Source organism: Aplidium turbinatum, chromosome 5 (genome assembly GCF_918807975.1).
Source record: "Aplidium turbinatum chromosome 5, kaAplTurb1.1, whole genome shotgun sequence".
Taxonomy (NCBI): Eukaryota; Metazoa; Chordata; class Ascidiacea; order Aplousobranchia; family Polyclinidae; genus Aplidium; species Aplidium turbinatum.
Window position 1 is genome coordinate 31,810,283 of NC_137476.1, and position 22,179 is coordinate 31,832,461.

Below are 22,179 nucleotides of genomic sequence, written 5' to 3' on the forward strand. Positions count from 1 at the left end.
TAAAATTAAGATTGTTCATGACTTCTAAACATTAAATGGATGTGTGATCACGACATAGGCCAGGGGTGACGAACCTTTTTGCGGTCGCGGGCCACTTTGTCAATTACACATGAGTTATCGGGCCACACAACTTTTTAATCGTAACCTACTATAAAATCTTTTAGAAGCGACTCAATATATTATTCACGAAAAGTAACAAACGGCAGATGAAAGTAATAAAACCCACACAGTTGAAATTATCTTACGCAGAACCGAAACATACAACAAAATAAAAAATAAAAACAAATCAACTTGAGCAAAAAGGATGGAGCAACAGTAGGCTACTTGCATTGATAATGAAGACAGTTTAATTTTCGAAGCGTTTGCTTTCATATGAGTATGATTTCTTCTTTTTTTGGCTCTACCCTTTTTGCTCAAGTTGACTAAATGTTTCGACCATGATGCTCCGAAACAACAAATCAGGTAATGATATTTCTTTTTCAAACAACAAACAAAAGCCCATGCGAATCATACAGCTGAAGCTATCTAATGCAGCATTGAAGCATAAAATATTAAAAAATAACATTAAAGCATTTGAATTTTTTTACTTAGTGGGATTTTTGGAAAGTTTTTTGCTTGACTAAGCGTTCAATATTAGGTCGAACAGACTATGTGACAACTCTCAAATCCATACTAAGATTTTCATCTGTCAGCCTCAACCTGCAAGTGTAACGACTTATTGTAAAGTGCATTTTAGAAAAGAACTGTTCGCATAAGTAGGCTACGTACCGGCGAAAACAAATGCCCGTTTGAGAGCTTTAGCTCTCAAGTTTGGAAACTCTTCCTTTGATAAACATACACGATAAAATTCAAGCACCGACTTGTTCACATCGCTTTTAGCGTGTCATCACTCTGTAGTTTTATGAGTTCAAGTTGGAGCTCATAGGGTGCAGAAGCAGGTGTAACATTGAAGGGGATAGAAAAAACATCAAGCTCCAGTTCTTTGCTTTTGATATCCTGAAATCTAACATTAAAACTTGAACATTCCAAATCGTATTGAGTACCGGTACATGAAGTTGGATTGTGTTTTTTAATGTGGGAAAATGTGTGCAATTGTAATCTTCCAACTGATTTCCCCAAAGGCTCAGCATTGACATGAAAGATTTGACCTTGGAAAACATCGAGTGCAACAGTTGATCAGGCGCTTGAAGTTGTACATTTAAGTCAAAGGAAAGGTGTACCAGTGAAGGTATAAAACAGCTTTGAGATGTTTTTTGTCTTTAATGCATGAGCGATTGTCAAATTGTTTTGCGGGCCGCAGGTTCGTCACCTCTGACATAGGCGAAGCACAATTTGACAGATTTTTATTTTTGATTTGTTTTGGAAATGCTCTCAGAGCGCACCAAATTGGAAGTGTTTTTCAAAAATTTCTGGGGGAGGCCCCCCAGACCCCCCGCCTGCTCTCCTGGGCCACATCGAAACGGGCTTTTGCCTGAGGATGGGTTTTTTTATGTCCAGTTTTCTTTCTCTATCCTATTATTATTATTATGACTGCTCATCCACATCTATATTGGGACTGGAAAATTCAATCCACAACACTTTTCATTAGGCTGTCATTAGGACATGTTGCGCTGGAGCTTGGCAAAGAGTGCTGCTTGTGAGTGTAGTGAAATGCAGACGGCAGCCCAAATTATCAAGGATTGCCGGCTATAGGCCTATAAACCCCCTCATGGTATGGAAGGCCCAGTTTCCATCGATGACGACACCAGGCAGTGGCTAACCAACGGATGCCCTGGCATATAGCGACAACACGAGAGAAGAAGAAGGCTGTCATTCATTAGCCTACTACATGTGTGCTTCTCTCTGTTTTTGTTTTATTTTTTGCTTTTTGCTATTTGTTTTTTGGGTTCTGTGGCCGTGCTAACTACTGATATTATAGTCTACTGCATGATTTTTCATTCAGGCACGTTTTAAACCTTTCAAGGTTTTGCCACCTTTTCCTGTTCATTAACGTGCTGGTAGGTCTATATAGATGTTTGTAGTTAGTATCTTTTTCGTCCCGGACGCGTTAATCACGAAAAATAAAATGATTGATTGAGTAAATGCAGAAAAGCAACAGCAGTCATTAGTCAAAGTAACTTTTCTGATTTTTGCTCAACCAGATCAAAAAATTGTTTTATTGCTTTATGACAAAACAATTGCAAAATGGATGTGAGCTGTAACTGCTACACATAAATTGTTTTCTTCAGAAAAATTTTTAAGTAGCAAAAGCATTAAAAAAATACTTAAAACTAGGCTGGTGCTGTCATTGTGTTTACCAGCTTTTCGTTCCAAACTATGAATACTGGTAAACAGATTGTTTTTCTTGCAAGTAAGTGTCAAAAGCCAAAGCGATTAAAGCCCCATTTGGATAAAATGGTGAAATAAAAACAGCAAAACAACTAAATTGCTAAAAAGAAAACTAAAGCAAAAACTTTTGATTTATTGAAAGGTGAGAACAACTGTTTAATAGTGTTTTAGAATACAAATATAGTTTTGATTTTAAAGTGATAATCACTTAGGCTACACCAGAAAAGTAAAAATAAGATTTAAAAAAACTTTTTTTTGTTTTTAGTGCTTTGTTCATCGGTAACATTGTTTAATTTATGCGATAGCTATAATAAAAAAAAAAACAACAACAAAAAACTTTAGCAATCATTTATTTCATTGCAGAGTAAAATTGAGGTAGATGTTGCTTGGGTTGAAGTTAAACATTCAAAGCACTTGCTAGCCTAGTAGCCAATATGAACATAGCCTATAGTGCCTAAAACCAAGCTACAGAGTTAAGATTCAGCAAATTAACGAAAAAACAACAACGAAATTTTCGGTTGTTTTGAAGCCCCCATCAGGAAGTGAAGATATGTAACGTAGGCTAATAACTGGTAATTAAAACTTATATTTGTTCTAGTAGACTACTTTAATAAAAGCATATTTTTAACATTCCACAGTGTAGACCAGGGCTTCCCAAACTTTTTTGCTCGCGACACCTTTTAATCTCCTAAAATTTTCCGCGACCCTTTACGGTTAAAAGGATAAACAATGCGAAATATACGTTTGTGATATTTATTGAAAGGTTTAATTTAAACGAAAACTAAAAACAAGCTATCCGTATTCGAAACCTACTACTTTACTACTTGCAGCCTGCTGGAAACAAAACCAAAAAGTAAACATATTTGTTTACTCTCTGCCACAAAGCAGGTCTAGCCGTCGCTCGATGTTTGTCAATAGGTGGTTTCAATGTTATTTACGCTGGAACGGTATTATATCAACGTTGAAAACACTGGACACTCACATATACGTGGAGATTAACGGCAGGAGTGCGGTTACTGCTAAGCCATATAATGGTGAATATTCCGCTCTAACGTTCGGCTAAGACAAAAAGTGTGAAACATTATTCCAGAAAATTCAAGCCACAATTTAGAGTCAAAAGATAGATCTGCAAATTTTTCCTGAGATGTGAAAGAGAGGTGCTCGGTACTTTGTTTTTGCATTGTAAATAGATTTTAGATCCAATCTGAATTGGTAGCCTATTGTCCAATTTTAGAAGAAACTACTTTTACTTCCGCGCCATTGTTAGCCAAACTTTTTCAGTAAATGAGAATATTTCAAATAAATCGTTTTCAATCTTTTGTTTCTAGGTGTTTAATTCTTTGTTGAACGCTCCAACTTTTGATTTCAATGTAAAAACGTAGATGTTTTCTCCTTGGCAGGACAAATAAGATAATTTAAAATTTTTTCAGTAAATGAGAATATTTCAAATGAATTGTTTTCAATCTTTTGTTTCTAAATGTTTAATTTTATATGAACGCTCCAACTTTAGATTTCAATGTAAAAACATAGATGTTTTCTCCTTGGAAGGACAAATAAGATAATAAGGCAAACCTGACAAATAAGATAATTTAAAAAGCCTTTCCACAAACGTCTTTACAAAAACGGCGGACAAAGTCTAAACTTTTTTCCGTTGGAAAAATCACGACTTCATTTTTTAACACTAACAATCTTTTAAAGCATTGGTTTTAGTTTTGAAATCCGCGTTTACAATGCAGCAAAGAGAGTTTTAAACTCCTATTCCATATTTCGCTATATAAACTCACAAAATACGGGTAGCCTATTGAGTGCACGACTCTTAATAAAGTTAATAACTTTTGAAGCATCTTGCACATGTGTTAATATCCAGTGCTTTGTGTAAAATTTGTATGCTTTCTGCGACCCCCGAAGTTCGTTACGCAACCCCTCAAGGGGTCGCGACCCCCAGTTTGGGAAGCCTTGGTGTAGACCACATTAAAACTATTCTTTATGAAGACGCGCGGTGTTATGGTGTGAGAAACGTCAGTAAAACCTATCTAGATTACACTGGTCAACAAAAAAAAATTTTTTTTTCTTGCCTGGGCTTTGAGAACTGATTTAGGGTAACTTTGGGGTGCTGAATCCGAATCTGACCTCAGATTTATCCTATCACGTCAGGTTTGTGAGATATGATAACAGCAAATTGCTACTTTTGTCAAAAGTGGAAGATTTGGCGTTGCGTTTACCACCAACATATGCAGTGCTATAACGAAAGGTTAGTGTTAGACAGGCCAAAACAGCTTAAATGAGTTTACTGAACAAGCATTGCCATAGGCCTGTTTAAATCTTTGTGGTTTCATGCAAAACATTGACGGGGGTGGGGGTCAGTTATACTTTTAGCCTCCCTTTTAGCTTGTTACTACTGCATGGTTAATAATGTTGCTTAGAAAACAAATTGGTATCAAAATTATAGTTGGTGGGTGTATTTCAGCTACTTCTGTACTACGTGGCCTGGATTTCTGGATATAGCACAATGTGTATGTGCAATAAACGCAACGTCAAATCTTCCACTTTTGACAAAAGTAACAATTTGCTGTTATCATATTTCACAAACCTGACGTGATAGGATGAATCTGAGGTCAGATTCGGATTCAGCACCCCAAAATTACCCTAAATCCATTGAGAAACTCCATGCAAGAAAAGTTGTGTTGACCAGTGATTATTATATTGAATAAGCGCTGTAATCTATGCTAGTTTATTTTGTGAACTTTTAAATTTTTAGTATTCAAAGGGTTTGTAATGCACAGGGTCGCAAACTGTATATGAAAGGAAAGAACCGAATGGCAATTCTGTTGGTTTGGATCTTAATTTCAACTTTATGGATACCGAAAGCAACTTCCTATCAACTAGACAGCGACGCGAAAAACTTTGCCGAAAACTTGCAAGATTTTCTTGATAAATCCTTAAAGCACAATGAGATGCAGGTAGGAGGGAATAGGCGTGGACGTCATAAAAAAACGGAGGCCTCAGACATGTCTCCGTGGGCCGCACTTTGGGCACCGCTGTTTTAAAGTGAGCCACAAAATTCCATGAAAAAAATATGTTAAAATTCAACCCTTATGACTTTTTCACATTAGGCATCTGTGAAGCAAAATAGGGTAGCTTATTAACATTTATGTCATTGCCAAACGGAATGGATGAAATTTGTTAGTTTGGCCGGATTTATTGTAATAACATAAAAAGCAAGATTATAAACTCGATAAATATCTATTCAACTTTCTCGTCAAAATATCTTGATTTTGTACAAGTTTGATAAAATAACTACTCGGTGTTTCGAGTTTGTTGTCCAATCAAAAGTAACCTAGCTTGAAACTATAATATAATAAGGAAGAAGTTTTATTTATGGACGATATCTAAAACACGAATATTTTTAGGCTCACTTAGACAAGCTTAGCTTCAAACAAGAAAGATTAGATGGGAAGGCGATGCTGGACTCAGTAAGTTGATAATTAATTGGAAGCTTGAAAACATTTTTTAAAAAGTGTTGCCGATCTAAAAAAATTATATATAAAACTGCCAATCTACTGTAAATTTGCAGTGAAAAATTAGAGTGTTTGATTTGAACAAGTTTTCTCACATGCATTTAACCTAGAGATCCATAAAGGATCACAGTTAATCTAATTTAATAGATGGCGTAGGTTACATTTCTCTGATTCATGATGAAAATAACCTTAAGAATACGGAAAAAAAACAATTTTTTCTAAATTTTTTTATTGTAAAGTAATTAAATAAGCTATGGTTCGATAACAAAAAGCAAAAAAAGTGTAGGCTAGCTTGCAGTAGTATTGGCTAGCTATTGCAGTATTGGCTAGCTAGCTTGCAGTATTGGCTAGCTTGCAGTATTGGCTAGCTAGCTTGCAGTATTGGCTAGCTTGTAGTATTGGCTAGCTAGCTTGCAGTATTGGCTAGCTTGTAGTATTGGCTAGCTAGCTTGCAGTATTGGCTAGCTTGCAGTATTGGCTAGCTAGCTTGCAGTATTGGCTAGCTTGCAGTATTGGCTAGCTAGCTTGCAGTATTGGCTAGCTAGCTTGCAGTATTGGCTAGCTTGCAGTATTGGCTAGCTAGCTTGCAGTATTGGCTAGCTTGCAGTATTGGCTAGCTAGCTCGTAGTATTTTATTGCTTTATTTTGTTTTTTCTTCAGTTGACAGAAAAGTTTGCGAAGAACTTTGCCAAACGTATAACATCTGTGAAGAGGCTTCGAGATGCTGTTCAGAAATCCTATTCAGATATTTCTTTGGGCTATTCCAGATGTTGTGACTTTTCAGACACTGTTCATTACGACCCTCGTTTTAAAGTGTCGGTGAGAAAAAAACAAAACCATTTAAAAGTTGATTGGCTATTTAGAATTTGGTTGTCGTAACCTCTACCCGAAGGCTTTTTTGGAAACTTAGTCGTACGTGACAGTTTCGTATACGTTTAAACTTAAACGGCTTTAAACTCCTGGGAGAGACCTTTCGAGATTGGCAGAGTGATGTTTCCACTTGTTATTTTCTGTAAACTATCTTTATCTTTATCTACTAGCTTTTTTTTCAACAAAAAACGTTTTGTATGTAAAAACGAACACACATTTTGTAAAGTTTCAAGGTCTTTCACCGCTCTTTGTGTGAATTATAAATTCTATTATAAATTAATAACACTTTTTCGCATTGCCTTATTTAGATTGGAGGTATTTCCGCATGTTTATACCACTACAACATTGTAGGCTAGGCTATATTTGCATTCCAGGAATGACGTGTGAGATATTTCGCTTGAAACAACACTGCTTGGCTTCGAAATAAACATTATTGTAAGAAAAAAAGAGGAAACACAATCATTCTTAAAAGGCTGAAATTTAGATTTGGGAGTGTAAGGAACGTGTCTAATGCCCCCTAAAGCTGCTGAAAAACAATACCAAAAATAATGTTACACTGTACACACAGATGACAAAAAAGCCTCTACAAATATGCGAAACTACTAGGAATAACTTATCAAGACTTTGTCAGTCCGAGGATAAAGATTTAAAACCAAATCTATCCAAATGACCTGTTTATTTAAAAACTATTGTACGTACCGTAGCCTACCGCAGTCGTAGCACTAAAAAAAAAGTCGTTGTAGGCCTTTCAAATTTATATTTACCCAAATCGAACTTGCTGTTTTCTATTTAGGTTTCTTATGACAAAGCGTGTGATTTCATCTCAGTAAATGCTCCTTACTATTCCTTCCGACTGGACGATGCTTTTAAAAGAGCCTCTATCCGAAATTTGAAGGAAACTCCATCAATGTTGTGGCAGTATTTTGGTAGTGAAGAAGGCGTGACATCGGTATACCCAGCAATGCCTGCCTGTACATGTGGCAAATACGATTGCCTTTCACGGTAAGACTTTAACTCATCAAGGTTGACTTAGACCAAGTTTGCATTGCTGATTTGTGAAAGGTATTTGGCTATAACAGTTTTTATAAGAAAACATTATGTAAGAATCTGAATGATAAGATTGGAAATGGGAGAAAAATATCAAGTGAAGTGGACATTTATTGCTATAAGTTTTTGAAAAAGCGTGATTCCTTCAAAATAAGATAGCTTCTACCCAGAGGAGTAGCCAGCACAAAATTTCGGGCGGCAAATACGTATTTTTGTACATGTTAGTGAGCCCGGCAACAAGTCACCGAGAGAGAGGTCTAGGGGGCCTCGCGCATTTTGAGACTACTTTCAGCCTACATCAAAAGTAAAACTTTGTCAAATGCTGCTGTAACAGAGTGTAAAGTTGGCCAATATCATTGGCCAATTTTTTAAAAAATTGCGTGTTTTATTTTTTCTTGCCTTCAATCGCACTGCAGTATATAACCTGGTGAAATTTTACTTTGTATGTTATTCGCTCTGAGGATGCGCATTGTCATGGTGCGCGAAACGTCAGTGAAGCAATAAACCATCTTGTTTGTTGTTAATTTTACTTTCAATTTCATCAGATGAACGTAGCAACTAGTGCTAGAAACGATAATTGTCCTAATGAACACCCAAACTTTTCAGTATTCAGAGTGTAAAGTGTTTATTTAAAATACTTCAGGGGGGAGATTGCCCGCTTTTCTCCTCCCTGACTTTCCCCCTGCTCCTAATCCTATCTTAGTTAACGTTCCGATGATGCATGTCGTTGGGGAAGCATCACTGTTACATACGGTTTGGGCCGTTGAGAAGATATTTTGGGCCGGTAACAATGAGACCTTCCGGCTCCAAATCAAAGCAATGGTAAGAAAAACGCACCAAACTCAAAGCATACCCTGTAGGTTTTTCAATTTCCCAGGCCTCCTAAAAAAACTACGGACCCCTAAAATAATCCAGGGCCCGTATCCAAAAGTACCCTCTGGACTTCCTGTCAACGTTACTGCATATATCATAGTATATTATACTGTGTATATCCAACTTATTGTCAAGCGTATTGTCTTATTGTTATTGAAACTTATTGTCAGGTTTAGTTTTCATTCAGCATTTTTTCAATATTTACGCTTATGCTTTTTCAATATTTACGCTCATGTTTTGACATTATTGCGTCACTGTATTGTTATTTAAAACATTACTTGTCGGCTTTAAAACTGCCCTTTATCAGAACTGACAATGCACTAGCAAATGCGAAATATATTTTCTGTTCCATACTGACAACTGATCCCTGTTGCATTAGCAATTGAGGTTTTAGCTTATTGTCAAACGTGTTGAAAAATCTTTACAAACCTTCAGGAACTCAATGTCTGCTTTGCATATTTACAAATGATTTCGTGCATCTGCACTTCTGCAGTAGCCTTTCCGTAAAAACTGCCTCGAGTTGTTTAAACCTAACAAAAAGATAGATGTTTCATATTCGTCTGTTATAACTGTACCTAATATTTCATCTTGAAATGCCTCTGCATACAATTCGTAGCCATTTACCATTGTCATCACAAAGAATAATTTCCCAGCAACAACGCTTCAAAAATAATCGAAAACTACATTCTGTCAATCTCGGTGACCAGGCCTGCGTCAGTGGTGGAATGCCTCTACAAGTATGCGAAACTGCATGGAATAATCTACCAGAGGCTTTGTCAGTCCAAGGATTGAGATTCAAAGCCAACCAACCATCATCGTCACCTTTCTTTATTAATTAACAAAATAAGGAAGTTCTGAAACAACAACATTTTAATATTAGATAGATAGATGTTTATTGGGTGCTGCTAAAAAGATGTGCGATAAATCAAAACACAATGTACAGTAAAAGTGTTGAAAAGATCACAATTAAAAAAGAAAAAAAAATGGTAATCGTCGGCTGCGTAGCCGAGTGGGGAGAACGTCTGCGCGACGTTCAAAAGGGCGTGGGTTCGACACCGCTCCAGAGCACGCGGCTGTGTCTCGGCAAAGACACTTAATGGCAAGCCAAAATAAGGGGAGCAGCTGACTCGAAGACTATTTGTCACTTCGCTGCTTCCTGTCGTCTGTTGTATCGCATCTGTGATCGCAGTGTACTGTATGTTATCGCAATCGGCGCAAATAAAAACACGGTTATTGTTATTATTAATAGCATCACAGTAACGGAAGTCTGCCAACATGTCATGAATTTTGTTGATTAAAGGTAAAAAGTAAAACCAAATTAATTTTTTCTCCTTATAGAGTATGACGGAGAGCAACAATAATGTTTCAAAAGATTTATCTCATTTTTTCAGACCTTGGTACACTCAAGTAACAGAACGAAAACCAAAGCAGGTTGTGATCATTGTTGACAGCGGCGAGTCGATGGCAGCGTCTTACTGGGGAAGCAAACCCATGGCCATGGCAACTGAAGCTGCACGATTGTTGATCGAAGCTTTAAATCCTTACGACGAGGTAATAGAGAATAAGTTGGAACATCAGTAGGAATTTGCAATCGCGGTAAATTACACTCTAAAAGTAACTTTCATCTCTCAGTGGAGTAAATTTACTAAAGCAGGAAAGGTCGGCTCTCGGCTCTCAATAAGAAATGTCCAAATTTTATGTTGAAACTAGCTAGAAATAGTAAATTTATCTTTATAGAATACCGTATGTAGAAACAAGGGCAAAGTAGTGAATGCCAATTAGACAGTAGTTTAGTCTTGCACTACACCTCGAAATATATTTCTTCTGCACAACTAATAAACCTCAAACACGATTGAAACAGTTTCATTTAAAAATTTGAATCTTTTTTTTTAATTTCAAAAATGTTGGCTTTTTTTTCAGCTTTCATGTGGGCCACTTCGCAGTTATAAAGTAGATGCTTTGAACGATTTCGAAACTTAACTAACGTATAAATGTTCATACTTTTCAGTGATATGGGTTATAGGAAGTAGGCTACTGTATAGGAATACTCTGTATTTACGTTTACTGTACGGTTAAGATTATTGTAGCCAATTAGGATATAGTTGAATAAATTTAAAATATTGCTTTGGCTAAATTAAATATATTTGCTTGCAGTTCATAGTGCTACTGTCCACTGAAGAAACATTAATTGACAGCGTGTCCAAAGTAACTGGGAATAAATGCTTTCTCTCAAAGTTTTCCTTTGCTACACCAGCAAACAAAAAAGACGCTTTTCGGGTTCTTGAAAGTGCCACTCCACTTGGTAAGACAAGTCTTTATTAATTAAAAAAGGTTTGTGATAAGCCTCCCTGATAAGTGCATGAGATTATTTCCTGTAAAGAGTGGCGTAGGCAAAACATTTTCATAGGAAAGGGGGTTTGAAGAAAACTACTTTAATTCACGGCAGAAACAAATTAGGCTTATGACAGGTCACAAATCGCGGACCCGCATTTGTGCTAATGATGAGGGCTACTACCCAGACAGCAAAATCCATCATTCAGGCTACTATAGGTGCTCGAAAAAACTTTACTAACGTTACATAACTAACCTGACTGAATGTTTTAGATTTAATGGCACGAATTGTCTTATTCTTACTTTAAGAAGAAAGAAGCTCCCAAAAATAGGTCTCTTAGTAGGTACTTTAAATGTCTTGTAATTGTTGAACTGAAGTTTTCTCCGTTCATTGTGAACTGCCATATAGTTACGCTAAGGTTGAAGTAAAAGAAATATCACAACTCACTCGTTGATGAGAATTTATAGGCTTCACTCCAATGGTGTTGCATGTTTAATTGTCTTCCATATTATTATTTTTATTGTGACGTCAGGTGACACGTCATACTTTCGTTCCTTGGACGAAGCTTTCCACTTTCTTCAAACTTCTTACCAGAAAGGAGACAAGAAAAATTGTATGTTACTCTTCATTAAAAGTGATCACAATAATTAGGCTACTGTTCACACAATACTCATTGAGAGGTTTACATATCACACGACATCAGTTTCTAGTATTTTTTCAATCCTTTTTTTAGGAAAGGCAGTAAAGAGTTGAAGAAAAGGATTAAACAAACAAAATAGTAATCATTTTCTGCCTGCGGTAGACTGGTAGCCTACTGTGGAGCGAAGGTCTTCCAATTTTTTGCTAATCCAGTCTTTCGTGTGTTTTTGACAGTTGGTTGTTCTAATGATAAACGAAATGATAGTTTTGCTTTAAATCGCGTTTGAAAATAAAGATTGAGAATGAGTTTGCTTAAATCTTCCAGATGAAGACGTGGAAAGAATAATTCACTTAATATCAGACGGAATATCTTACGATGCTCAATATTTGCTGATGGAGGAGATTTATAATTGGAACAGAGATTTGAACAACTCTGTCAAAATTCTAACATACGGGATTGGGAATGGAGGTAAGATTTCGTCTAGGACTAGACTACTCATATTAGCTAAATAATAAATAACTGGAGCCTAAACATTTGCATATTAGCATACTTTAATGTGCTCTAAAAGTAGACTATTCGACCCCCGTAAGACTTTGCTAAGTGAAAGGTTTGGTAATCAAAGTGCTTCTTGTATAAAAACACACAAATTTTTATTTTTAAACGTTACATAAACAGTTTAAGACAATAGACAGATTTTACAGCATATACGATTCAGATCAATAGTTTGCACAAGCGGTCTTCGCTCCATTAATACTTCAAACATCACTAAAATTTAAATCCCAGAGTTTTGAATTTGCAAATCTGTGCAGTGTTTCATGTATTGTTTGTGATCTTTTAAATTCACTCGTGATATTTATTAGTTTATTTTTTGACTTTAACGAAATCCTACTTAAACCCACAAATATAGTTTAAAATTATTTCAATCTAACAACGTTGTGTTCTTGTAGACATGAAGATCTTGAGCGACATAGCAAATTTCAACCCTGACAGATTCAAGGTAAGAAAAATACATTATTGTCAAGCCAGCCAACTGATTCAATATCTGTAAACTTGAGTTTAAGTAAAAATGAATGACTTGTTGGCTGAGTATGCTATTTATAATTAATCGTTTGTTCATTAAAGCATGTGCCAAGTCCACTTATTTTACCTTTAAAAACTTGAATTCATACAGTTCGAAGTTCGTTTTGTCGTATTCAGATTGAAGCCCGATAGTTGAAGGTTTATTTAGACTAAAGGCAAGGAAGCCAATATTCTTTGTCAGCCTTCAGTGAGCCTTATTTTATTGAGTGTCTTGTCAAAAAACACTCAATTATGCATAACAGATTGGGTTTCGCTTTTAGCAGCATGGTCGTTGTGTTCAGGCTAAAACAGGTCGTTTGTGTAGTAAATACTCAATTACTTGATTGATTGATTGAATCTTTATCCTCGGACTGGGAGAGCTTCTTGCAGAGCTTACTCCTGGTAATTTCGCATACTTGCAGAGGCTTTGAATCACTGACGCAGGCCCAGTCACAGAGATTGACAGAGTGAAGTTTCCGATTGTTGAAGTAATGTTGCCGGGGAATTATTCAATCCATTAGATGCCGCTGAATGGAGAGCCGTCCTTTACGTGCGTTGCTCAAGCGCACACCCCGAGAGTCGAACCAGCGTCGCTTGATCTTGAAGCTTCTTCGTTCCAGAAGTGAAGCGCTAACCAACTGAGCTATCGGGGCGGACTTGGACTTGCCTTGTCCTACTTAAAGTGTAAACAATTGTAAACAATTGCATATGAATTCTGCGTTCTTAATTTTTGTCACAATCACATTGTATAAGAATGAAGACGTCATCAGAATGAATGAGATCAGCAAGTTGAAGGAACATATCGCAACTTCTCATCGCCACTTTGCCGCCAATGAAAGAAGTCTGAGCGAACCCAAATGGATTCTGCCATATTTCGATAAATGGGGATTAGGTAAAGGGATCGTTAGAACAAATTTTGAGTAAAATATTTTATAATTTTATTCTCAAAATATATTTTTTTCTTAAAATTTTGTATGCCTACTCTCAAACTTTCTTTGTTTATAGGCTACAAATCTATATCTTATTAGAAAAGGTCTAATAAAAAAATATCACTGTAACTTACGTCGGTAAAAAGATGCTGAATATAAAGTCTTGCAAATCATTACTTTTTCGTTATACATCATCATTTTCGTCTTCCGAATAGTGCACTAGCTATGCACACATATCGTTATTTGTTATCAATGCAGGACATATGCTGACTGTAAGCCTGCCAGTCTACATCAAGAAGGAGTTGATTGGAGTTGTAGCCATTGACTCTCAACTCGAAGAATTGTTTACAAAATCCACATCATTCAAGCCAAACGAGTTATCTTACTCATTCGTAATTAACGATGAAGGTGAGGTATTTTAAATTTCAAGACGCTTACGTACACGGAATTGTAGGCCCATCGATGAAAGTTGTTGAAAAAGTTATATTCAATCAAAAAATAAAGAGCCCAAAATTTAAAAACTAAAACCATGTTCAGCAAACAAACGTTTCTAAAACTAAACTATCTGCATCTTCAGTACAATAAATGTACTGTAACATTATGTAACAAAAATTATCAATTCAAATAATACATCGAATGCATTTAGGTCTTGCTCTCAACCATCCATTGCTTCAGTATACCGAAGAAAATCAAATGACATTTGTACCAATTACCACTTTCGAAAGAGACCCAGAGTTTTTGAAAGTTCTGGAATCTATGCTCAAGTAAGGTTGAATGATAGAACAGAGTAGTTTGATTTCTGTTAACTTAACGTAGTTAATCTGGCAGGTTGGATAACTATCTAAGCTGTTAGTAATGTCTGCTAGTAACAAGCTTCAAGCTTTTAACAGGATTGTCACCTGAGTGAAGTTATTGTTTGGTTTATTTTTGAAGCTTCTTGTCACTTCAAACGTACCGTATGCCTGTAGATATTTTATGATTATGAACAACCAATTTTTAGTCTTTTATCACCGCAGATAAGTCTTCTCATACAGGGCTTGAAAAGACGAGTTCAAGCGGAAACTTTTAAATTTGAAATTGTAATTTTGACTCCCTAACTTTAAATTTTCAATTGGGGCATTTTGAGCTTAAAGTGTTAGATTGTAGCCTACATTTTATTGTATAGTTTCAATTGCAACCAGAAAAATTAAGCTATTAAATTAGGCCTGAGATTAAAAATTCATAAATTCGGAGTCTTTTTTTTTAATTTGCAGAGGAGAGGCAGGTAGGGGAAGCTTTATATCTACGAACTATCAATCAATTGGAAATAGCAAAAAATATGGAGTAAAATCTGTGCACCTAGTTTCGACCTATTACTGGAGACGAGTAAGTGAGAATTCATTTCAACATTTCTTTCACCAATTGATATACTGTAAATCGTTATAAGAGGTAATCCGTTGAGGTGTTAGCCTACCAGAGTAAACTTTTTACAAATCGGAAAATATTGACTATAAACTAATAAGCTTAGCTTATAAGGATTAAACAATGTTTTTAATCTAGAACAAAAAAACACCGCTAAATGGTCGATCACTTTGATTTGCTAAAGGAAACTTTTGACTAAGGACAGAGATTTTTAGAAGTATGTAAAAGAAAGCGTTTTCTTGTCACAATTCTTAGATTCCCAACACTCCGTTTTCGGTCTGTGTTGTGTGCATTGGAGAGACGCAGAGAGTTCCAATGCCTCAGGCTGCTCTCCCTCGAGGATCAGTTCTCTACAACAGATTTGACCTCGTACGCCCAACAAAGCCTTGTAGACATTTTCATAGTTACGCTTCAATGGGTAAGTGGTGTTTACCATAAATATAAAAGAATTGTTTTTGTACTTATAAGAATTTGTGTGCTAAGATCAGTGGTGGTGAGCACTCAAACTTGTGCTAAATAACACCTCGAAATTATTGACTTGTGCTAACGCCTCGAAATACACGTATCAGCCACAGTGGAATGGGATGGGCTTTAGCGCGGAGAGATAGCAAGCAGATGCGTTGGCTTTCCACTAATGCAAAATCGGTTCGACTCCAGGCTTAAGCTGGTTGTTGACAATCACCGCTCACCTCGACCCAGGGTGTAATAAATTAGGTGGGCATAAATCCTGAGGGAAAAGCGGTCGAGAGAAAGAAACTGGCCACCCTACTCTCGATAGTCCCCAAGGTTAACTTAAACTAGAACCTTATCTTCTTTTCCTGGAGCTCAGTATCTGAGTATGGGACCACCACCTCACACCATCAGCTAAACCTTAAACCAAAATCAAAGCTACCAGAGTAATCTGAGTGAAGTTCAGCCGCCGTTGCACATGGGTGGAATGTTTCAGCAATAAGATTTTCGGATGGGGCCTTAACGCATCCAATCCCGTGTTTGCGTACCATAACCTAGATAGTACATCACATCATCCACCACTGTTCTATCTATCGACCTCGGGATGCTAATCTCCCAGTGATTCAATCGATGCTAATCTCGCAGTAACGTTTCCAATGATAAAAACATATTCCAATCGATGCAGGGCTTGAACAGAATTTTAACACCTAACTCTAACCCTATGTGATCAGAATACCGCACTACCGATAAGGTTAAATAAAAAAGCTCTCTAGGCTACTATCGTATAATCTACTATTCCATATTCTTTCCAGTTAACTGTCGACGTACATAAATTACTCAAACAAAAGGTCGATTGCATTACATGCATGTGAAGATTCTACATTATTTTTCATAGAAATGTTATGCAACCTTTTTAGACAAGAGTACCGTGTTTCTTGCTTCTCATGCATTCTCTGAACCCGATCATTACTTTGACCACGAGTTTACACGATCGGACATTGAAAGCATTGTCAGCTATTTAGAAGGAGACGGACCCAACGTACATAAAATCAAAGTAAGTTCTAGATATCATTCCGCGTAGTTATCCATATAACTTGGTAGAGTTGTAGACACAAGAGCTTTAGGCACAATATTAATTTGAGGAAGTTTTACATATGCTGTTTTCTCACATTTTCCTTTTTGCATTCACTTCTTCATCAATGGGCACATGGAGTCTATGACCTAATGTATGTCATGATTGCTGTTTTCGACTTAGGGTCTTTGCCATGTTTTTTCATTTTTTTCACTGATCACAAAAGTCAATTATTCTAAAGTTTTCTTCCATATCAATATACATAGGCTACAACTTCTTCCATACGTAAAATAAAACATGATTACTATAATGACTTTATAACTGTTCGAAAAGGCAGGGTATCTGTTTCTTTTATCTTACACAACTTTAATGTTGCTTGAAGGAAGAAGTCAGGGATGAAGTTGCTGTTAGCAATCGAATTCAAAATTTTTGGTCGTCAGCAGACAATTCCTCTGTGGTAAAGAATAATGTCCTATGGAGATACCTTGCCACACGGAATGGCTTATTTCGAATTTTACCTGCGATTCAAATTGCTGAGGAATTTGATGCCACTGCAAGACCATGGTGAGTGATCATCTGTAGTTACTGAACGTAGCTGGTCTGTCGCCTGCATAGCGAAGATCTCCCTTTCGAAACAGCGCCGGTTTGACACCGCTAGAGCATGTGGTTATGTCTTTGGCAAGACCGTTATGAGTCTAAAAGTGGACAGATAGGTCGGTTTCCTTGCATTTTTGTTCACTTAATCTAAATCTTCAACTACATGAAATGAGCTTGGATAAACTGAACTTAGTTGGTATTCCTCTGTTGGTGCTATATTTGATCCAATGAGCTGTCACAACTTAGGCTATAAGTACAGTAGCAGTCCAGATGTTTTGCAAAACTCGGTTGAACGAAGCTAACAGAATTACTAAAATTGTTATTTTTTGATATTGAAGACTTGAGAGTAGAAAACCACATATTGAGCAACACTGTTTGCAATTTGAAACAGAGAAGTACTTTGACAATTAACCTACACAGTTTGAGCATTACAAAACTTTAAAATTATGACTGAAGAATTTTTGAACACAGGTCTTTAGTTTTATTTTAAGTGGGAGTAATTCAAAAGAGCCGAAAGTCCTTTCCTCTTCCTTGTTCAACAAAGTCCTGTTTTAATCACTAACTTTGAGATACATGATATCAACAAACAAAGAGTATAAACATAACAAGCATGGCTTAACATATTTTGTACCATTCAGGTTCGAACATACCCTTGCACGGAGAAACAAGGGAACAACGATTAGTCCTCCATATAAAGACTTTGTGAGCGGAATTCCTGTCGTAACTATTGGCCAAGTTCTATACAAAGGAAGGTGTGTTACAATAACTTGAACTCCCAGTTTGATAGTTTTTATCAATGAGGTTGCTTTACACACAAGAGAAACAGGAGACATTTTTAGTGCAATATGATATTTTTAAAAGTTGTGTCAATCTTTCAATGCAAGAGTCGTAAAAGCTTATAATATCAATGCATGTTTTTATGTAGCGCTGTAACCATCGCAGATATGGGTTGCTCCTTAGACGCTATCTGCTTTGTAAAGCGTCTAATACAAATTTTCGAGTTTTGATTCTTGGAATAGTTTTAAAGTGCATCTGACATTAACCATGGTGCACTTAAACAGAAAAGATTGTGCTGGCCCTGGCCTTCATGCTAAGCCACGAACTCTTCTGTCTGTGAAATTTCGGTGTACAGGTTGAGTCAAAGATGCAACTGCTCATCAGAAGCAAGTTTTCTTTGTTAAATTCGTGCTTTAAGGTGAAGAAAAACAGGAAATCATTTGGTCACAGTATTAAAAAGCGCAAACACTATACTTGCATGTCTTCCAAGCTTATATTTTGCTTTCTTAGCTGAGATTTTCTGTTAATAGGAGGCCAGGTCTATTCTACTTGTATTTACGCTCTCCCTCGCAATAGGCACAGACCTAAGTTATAGCCTATAACTGATGTGGGTCCGTAGCTGTATTTACATCCATCATCAAATCAGTTATCAAAAATCACTTGTTGTTAGACTTGACAAAAGTAATGTAATGTCAATTTCCAGTTGGACAAGAATACATTTCCCTGGAACGGATGAAATATTTGGAGTGATGGGAGTGGATTTGCAAGTTTCATATTTCACAAACCTCTTCCTGCAGTGGTTTCCCAGTTGTCAATACAGCGACTTGTACAGGTAAAAATGTCTCAAAACAAAAAATAGCGCGTGATGTACAAAATGCTCCAAGAACTGTCAAATAAGTTAGGCGATTAAACGATAAGGCAAAAGATAAAACGTGCGTGGGCCTATCAAGACTGGTTTTGAAAGGGAAAACGTTTTGCATTAACTTCACAAATGTAGATACAACGGTCATACTACTAAAAGAGAAACTCAATCTATTGCATTTTGTATTAACTTTATCAAAGTTAAGCTAATTTTTTAAATCGTTCAGGGATACCGTAAACTTTTTAAACACAGTTTACTCGATGCCATCATGATTTGCTACAGCCATAGAAGTGGACTAGCTTTACTACAATAATAATTTGCGCCTGATTCCTTTGGTCTGCTGTAATATTGTTTTAACCCATTTGCTGATGTCAGTGCGCAAGTTTATTCTTGATTTCCGTTTAAGTGTTTTCCCGAAAGGCTAGCCTACTCCACTATGCCACGATGTGAGAGGACAAGGATTGTTTCCTGGAATCTTTTATAAAGTTGTGTAATAGCCTAAGTTTGGTTTTTATGGTCATGCCAACTTCAGACATATAGCCTACATGTAGGCTACTGCATAACTTACATAACATTACTGACGAAAAATATAGTCATAATGCAGATTAGTGATTGAGATTGTTTAAAAATTTAAAGGTTTCTACAAATCGTAATCTAATCAAAAACATACCATTCCAAAAGACGTAAGTTACAGGCTACCACAAAAGAATTAGCCTAGCACAAATTTATCTTACAATTTTTCATTTTATGTATCTTGCAAATTTAATTCCTGATGAGGACACACGTAGGTCTACGTGTCGAAAACGTTTGAGTTATTATGTTATATATTTTGTTTTGTGTGTAATACATTATGTTAAACCCGCTAAGATTACTTTGTTTTGCTTGTCTATGGTTCATAAAAGCAATCTCTCTACCAAAGCTTTATCATAGAAGAAGAGAGGCTAAAGAATTTTTTTTTTTTCTTCTGAACGACCGTGTTTTTCTGCAGGTGCTACCTAATCGATAAGGCTGGGTACATCCTGACAGGAAACAATATGAATGAACGAAAGTGGGGCAACGCGAAACACCGCATCGATTATGACGAGCACATAATCGAATTCGAACCAGAAATCGGATCAGTTCTTATCCGTGACGATGTTCTTCAAAAAACCAACTGTTCAAACGTTGAAACGGGAATGTTCTATCAAACTTACTCGGTAATGCTGATTTGGAATTTCTGTATAACTGGGCGCATCATTTAATCACGCAAAAGACAGTTGTTAATACTGTATGTTATAACAATCAGAGATTCTAAAGTCGGATTGGTTTTGGTGTGTTCAAAGATACGTAGTTCTTCAAACATTACTAAGTCAGGAGTCCGGTTTTGGTATCATAAATGTGGCTTCACATTCCTGTGCAGAGTGATGGAATCAAAGTTTAGAGATTTTTGAAATTTAAATATTATTGGTTCGATTCCACAGTCCATGACGTCACATTAAGAATTTGTGTTCAATCAATGCGTTTGCTCACCAAGTATCATGCTGCTTTTTATGTAAAGGTTAAATGGTGTCTTCTAAGAAGTTACCAAATTCTTTTAACAATTTTGAGACTGAAGAAATTTGCCTAGATCTATTTTTATAACAAAAATAGACGTTTGCTTAAGATCGTCGTACTTTGTTTAGACTTATGTGTCATTTCAAATTATAGACAAATAAAAACCAAACAACCACACGGCATTTAACAACATACATTAGAGTGAACATAAACTATAAACTACGAACGTTTTCGGCCATACTCAAGTTAGCCCTTCTCAAGTAATAGTGAAAAACACTTGGCACAAACGAAAATCCACAAGGCCTTACTCATAAAATCCTGCAATCTTCGCTTCAATACGCAGTTGTTTGCCGCAGGCGCTTCCTATCTCCTAAACGTTTTTTTTAATTCGTTGTATGATGAGCTTTTTGCCTCTCGTAATTAACTGCCATGTGATGTTTCTTTCTCCTCTGCTTTGCAGTTTCATTCTTGTGCATTTCGTTTTTCAATTCATTGTGTAGATCAGTTATTTATTTTTAATGTAGATGTAAAATCAGTTACTTTCGTTACTTGAGAATGGCTAACTTGAGCATGGCCGAAAACGTTCGTAGTTTATAGTTTATGTTCACTCTAATGTATGATGTTAAATGCCGTGTGGTTGCTTGGTTTTATCTGTCTATGGTTAAAGAAAGTCAACTTTTTACCAAAATTGTATTATTTCAAATTGTTAAATAGGTTATTGACTGCTAACAACACAGTAAACCTACAGTTTAAACCCTAGTAAATGCAATCGTTTAAAAAAATTAAACCTTATTCAGTGGCCTATAGCTTTGATGCTTTCAAAAGTACACTTGTTTTTCGATTCCAACAACAGTTTGTTTTTAACATTTTTGTATCTTAAGATAACAAATATGCAAGTGCTGGTTTGTCTTCAGATACCAGACTCACAAGCAATGTACTGGGGTTCATTTCATGCCAACGCTGACGAATCGTTTGACTTTGAACTGATTCCAATTCCTGGAACCAATACATTTGTGATCTTACGAATTCTAACAGAGTTCGAAACTTCGGCAGCAGTCCTCGTATGTCCCTGCACTGAAGAGGTAAAAATGCTTTTTTTGTGTGATTTAGATCAGTGGTCCTTTACCTTTTCTTAGGCATGCCCCCTTTTAGCAATGATTACATGCTTTGCGCCCCCCTCACAATTTTAAACAAGAGTAACACTAAAAAAATTTTGCTTTTGTGTGTTTATTGATCACGAGACACGTACATGCTAGTGAGGTACCGTACTTGAGGTTGCTTCTTCAGCAAATATGTTTAATGCGAAGTTTAATCCCAGAAGTTTTGCATCGCTGCTTAAGACATCAACTCTCAGCCTGTTCTTGGTCGTGACAGCAACTGCAGTGGAAAATTAAGCTTCACAAAGATACGTGGATCAGAGCATAGGGTTAATATTTGAATATCTTGAGTTAAGAGTGACACAAATGAGTAAATAGAAAGATGATCTCGAGTTCTAGTTCTTCGAAGTCTTAGCCTAATTGGTAGTGGGGTTGAACTTCAAGACAAATCGGATTTCCAGATTTTCCTCTCTGTCTGGCAACTTTTTCATGATTTTAGCTTTCTTTGAGCAAACAGCAAACATTCGTGTGAAAAAGCCAGGTAGGCTATTACGATGAGATTATGTCCTTCACTTACACAGACGGTAAAAAAGATGACTGCAAAGAACTCCAGCTTTATAAAACCTCAGCTTTGGTAAAGTTGAGTACTTTGGCAACTAAGTTTAGGTCATTCTTTATCGGTTTACTAAAGGCAAAGGTTTAGGTGCCAAGCTTCGCGATAAATACTGCAATGAACAGGCTACTAGCACTAAATGGATTTTATTCTTTTTCTTATATAGGATAATGAAGCCAGA

At 36.4% G+C, this 22,179-nt stretch overlaps 1 protein-coding gene across 1 annotated transcript in view; it reads left to right on the forward strand.

Annotated features, from left to right (window-relative positions):
* Positions 1 to 2,242: 2,242 nt before the first annotated feature.
* The window catches only part of LOC145770060 (uncharacterized), a 34,971-nt gene continuing 15,034 nt past the window's right edge, over positions 2,243 to 22,179 (forward strand). The window contains exons 1-21 of the mRNA XM_082581650.1: positions 2,243 to 2,470; positions 5,112 to 5,288; positions 5,739 to 5,801; positions 6,507 to 6,665; positions 7,510 to 7,718; positions 10,028 to 10,187; positions 10,791 to 10,938; positions 11,501 to 11,581; positions 11,933 to 12,076; positions 12,556 to 12,605; positions 13,421 to 13,559; positions 13,855 to 14,004; positions 14,243 to 14,360; positions 14,850 to 14,961; positions 15,253 to 15,415; positions 16,365 to 16,501; positions 16,902 to 17,083; positions 17,755 to 17,868; positions 18,597 to 18,725; positions 19,744 to 19,951; positions 21,203 to 21,370. Coding sequence (XP_082437776.1) covers positions 5,127 to 5,288; positions 5,739 to 5,801; positions 6,507 to 6,665; positions 7,510 to 7,718; positions 10,028 to 10,187; positions 10,791 to 10,938; positions 11,501 to 11,581; positions 11,933 to 12,076; positions 12,556 to 12,605; positions 13,421 to 13,559; positions 13,855 to 14,004; positions 14,243 to 14,360; positions 14,850 to 14,961; positions 15,253 to 15,415; positions 16,365 to 16,501; positions 16,902 to 17,083; positions 17,755 to 17,868; positions 18,597 to 18,725; positions 19,744 to 19,951; positions 21,203 to 21,370 — 2,796 coding nt within the window. The 5' untranslated portion in view covers positions 2,243 to 2,470; positions 5,112 to 5,126. The remainder of the gene's footprint in view (positions 2,471 to 5,111; positions 5,289 to 5,738; positions 5,802 to 6,506; positions 6,666 to 7,509; positions 7,719 to 10,027; positions 10,188 to 10,790; positions 10,939 to 11,500; positions 11,582 to 11,932; positions 12,077 to 12,555; positions 12,606 to 13,420; positions 13,560 to 13,854; positions 14,005 to 14,242; positions 14,361 to 14,849; positions 14,962 to 15,252; positions 15,416 to 16,364; positions 16,502 to 16,901; positions 17,084 to 17,754; positions 17,869 to 18,596; positions 18,726 to 19,743; positions 19,952 to 21,202; positions 21,371 to 22,179) is intronic.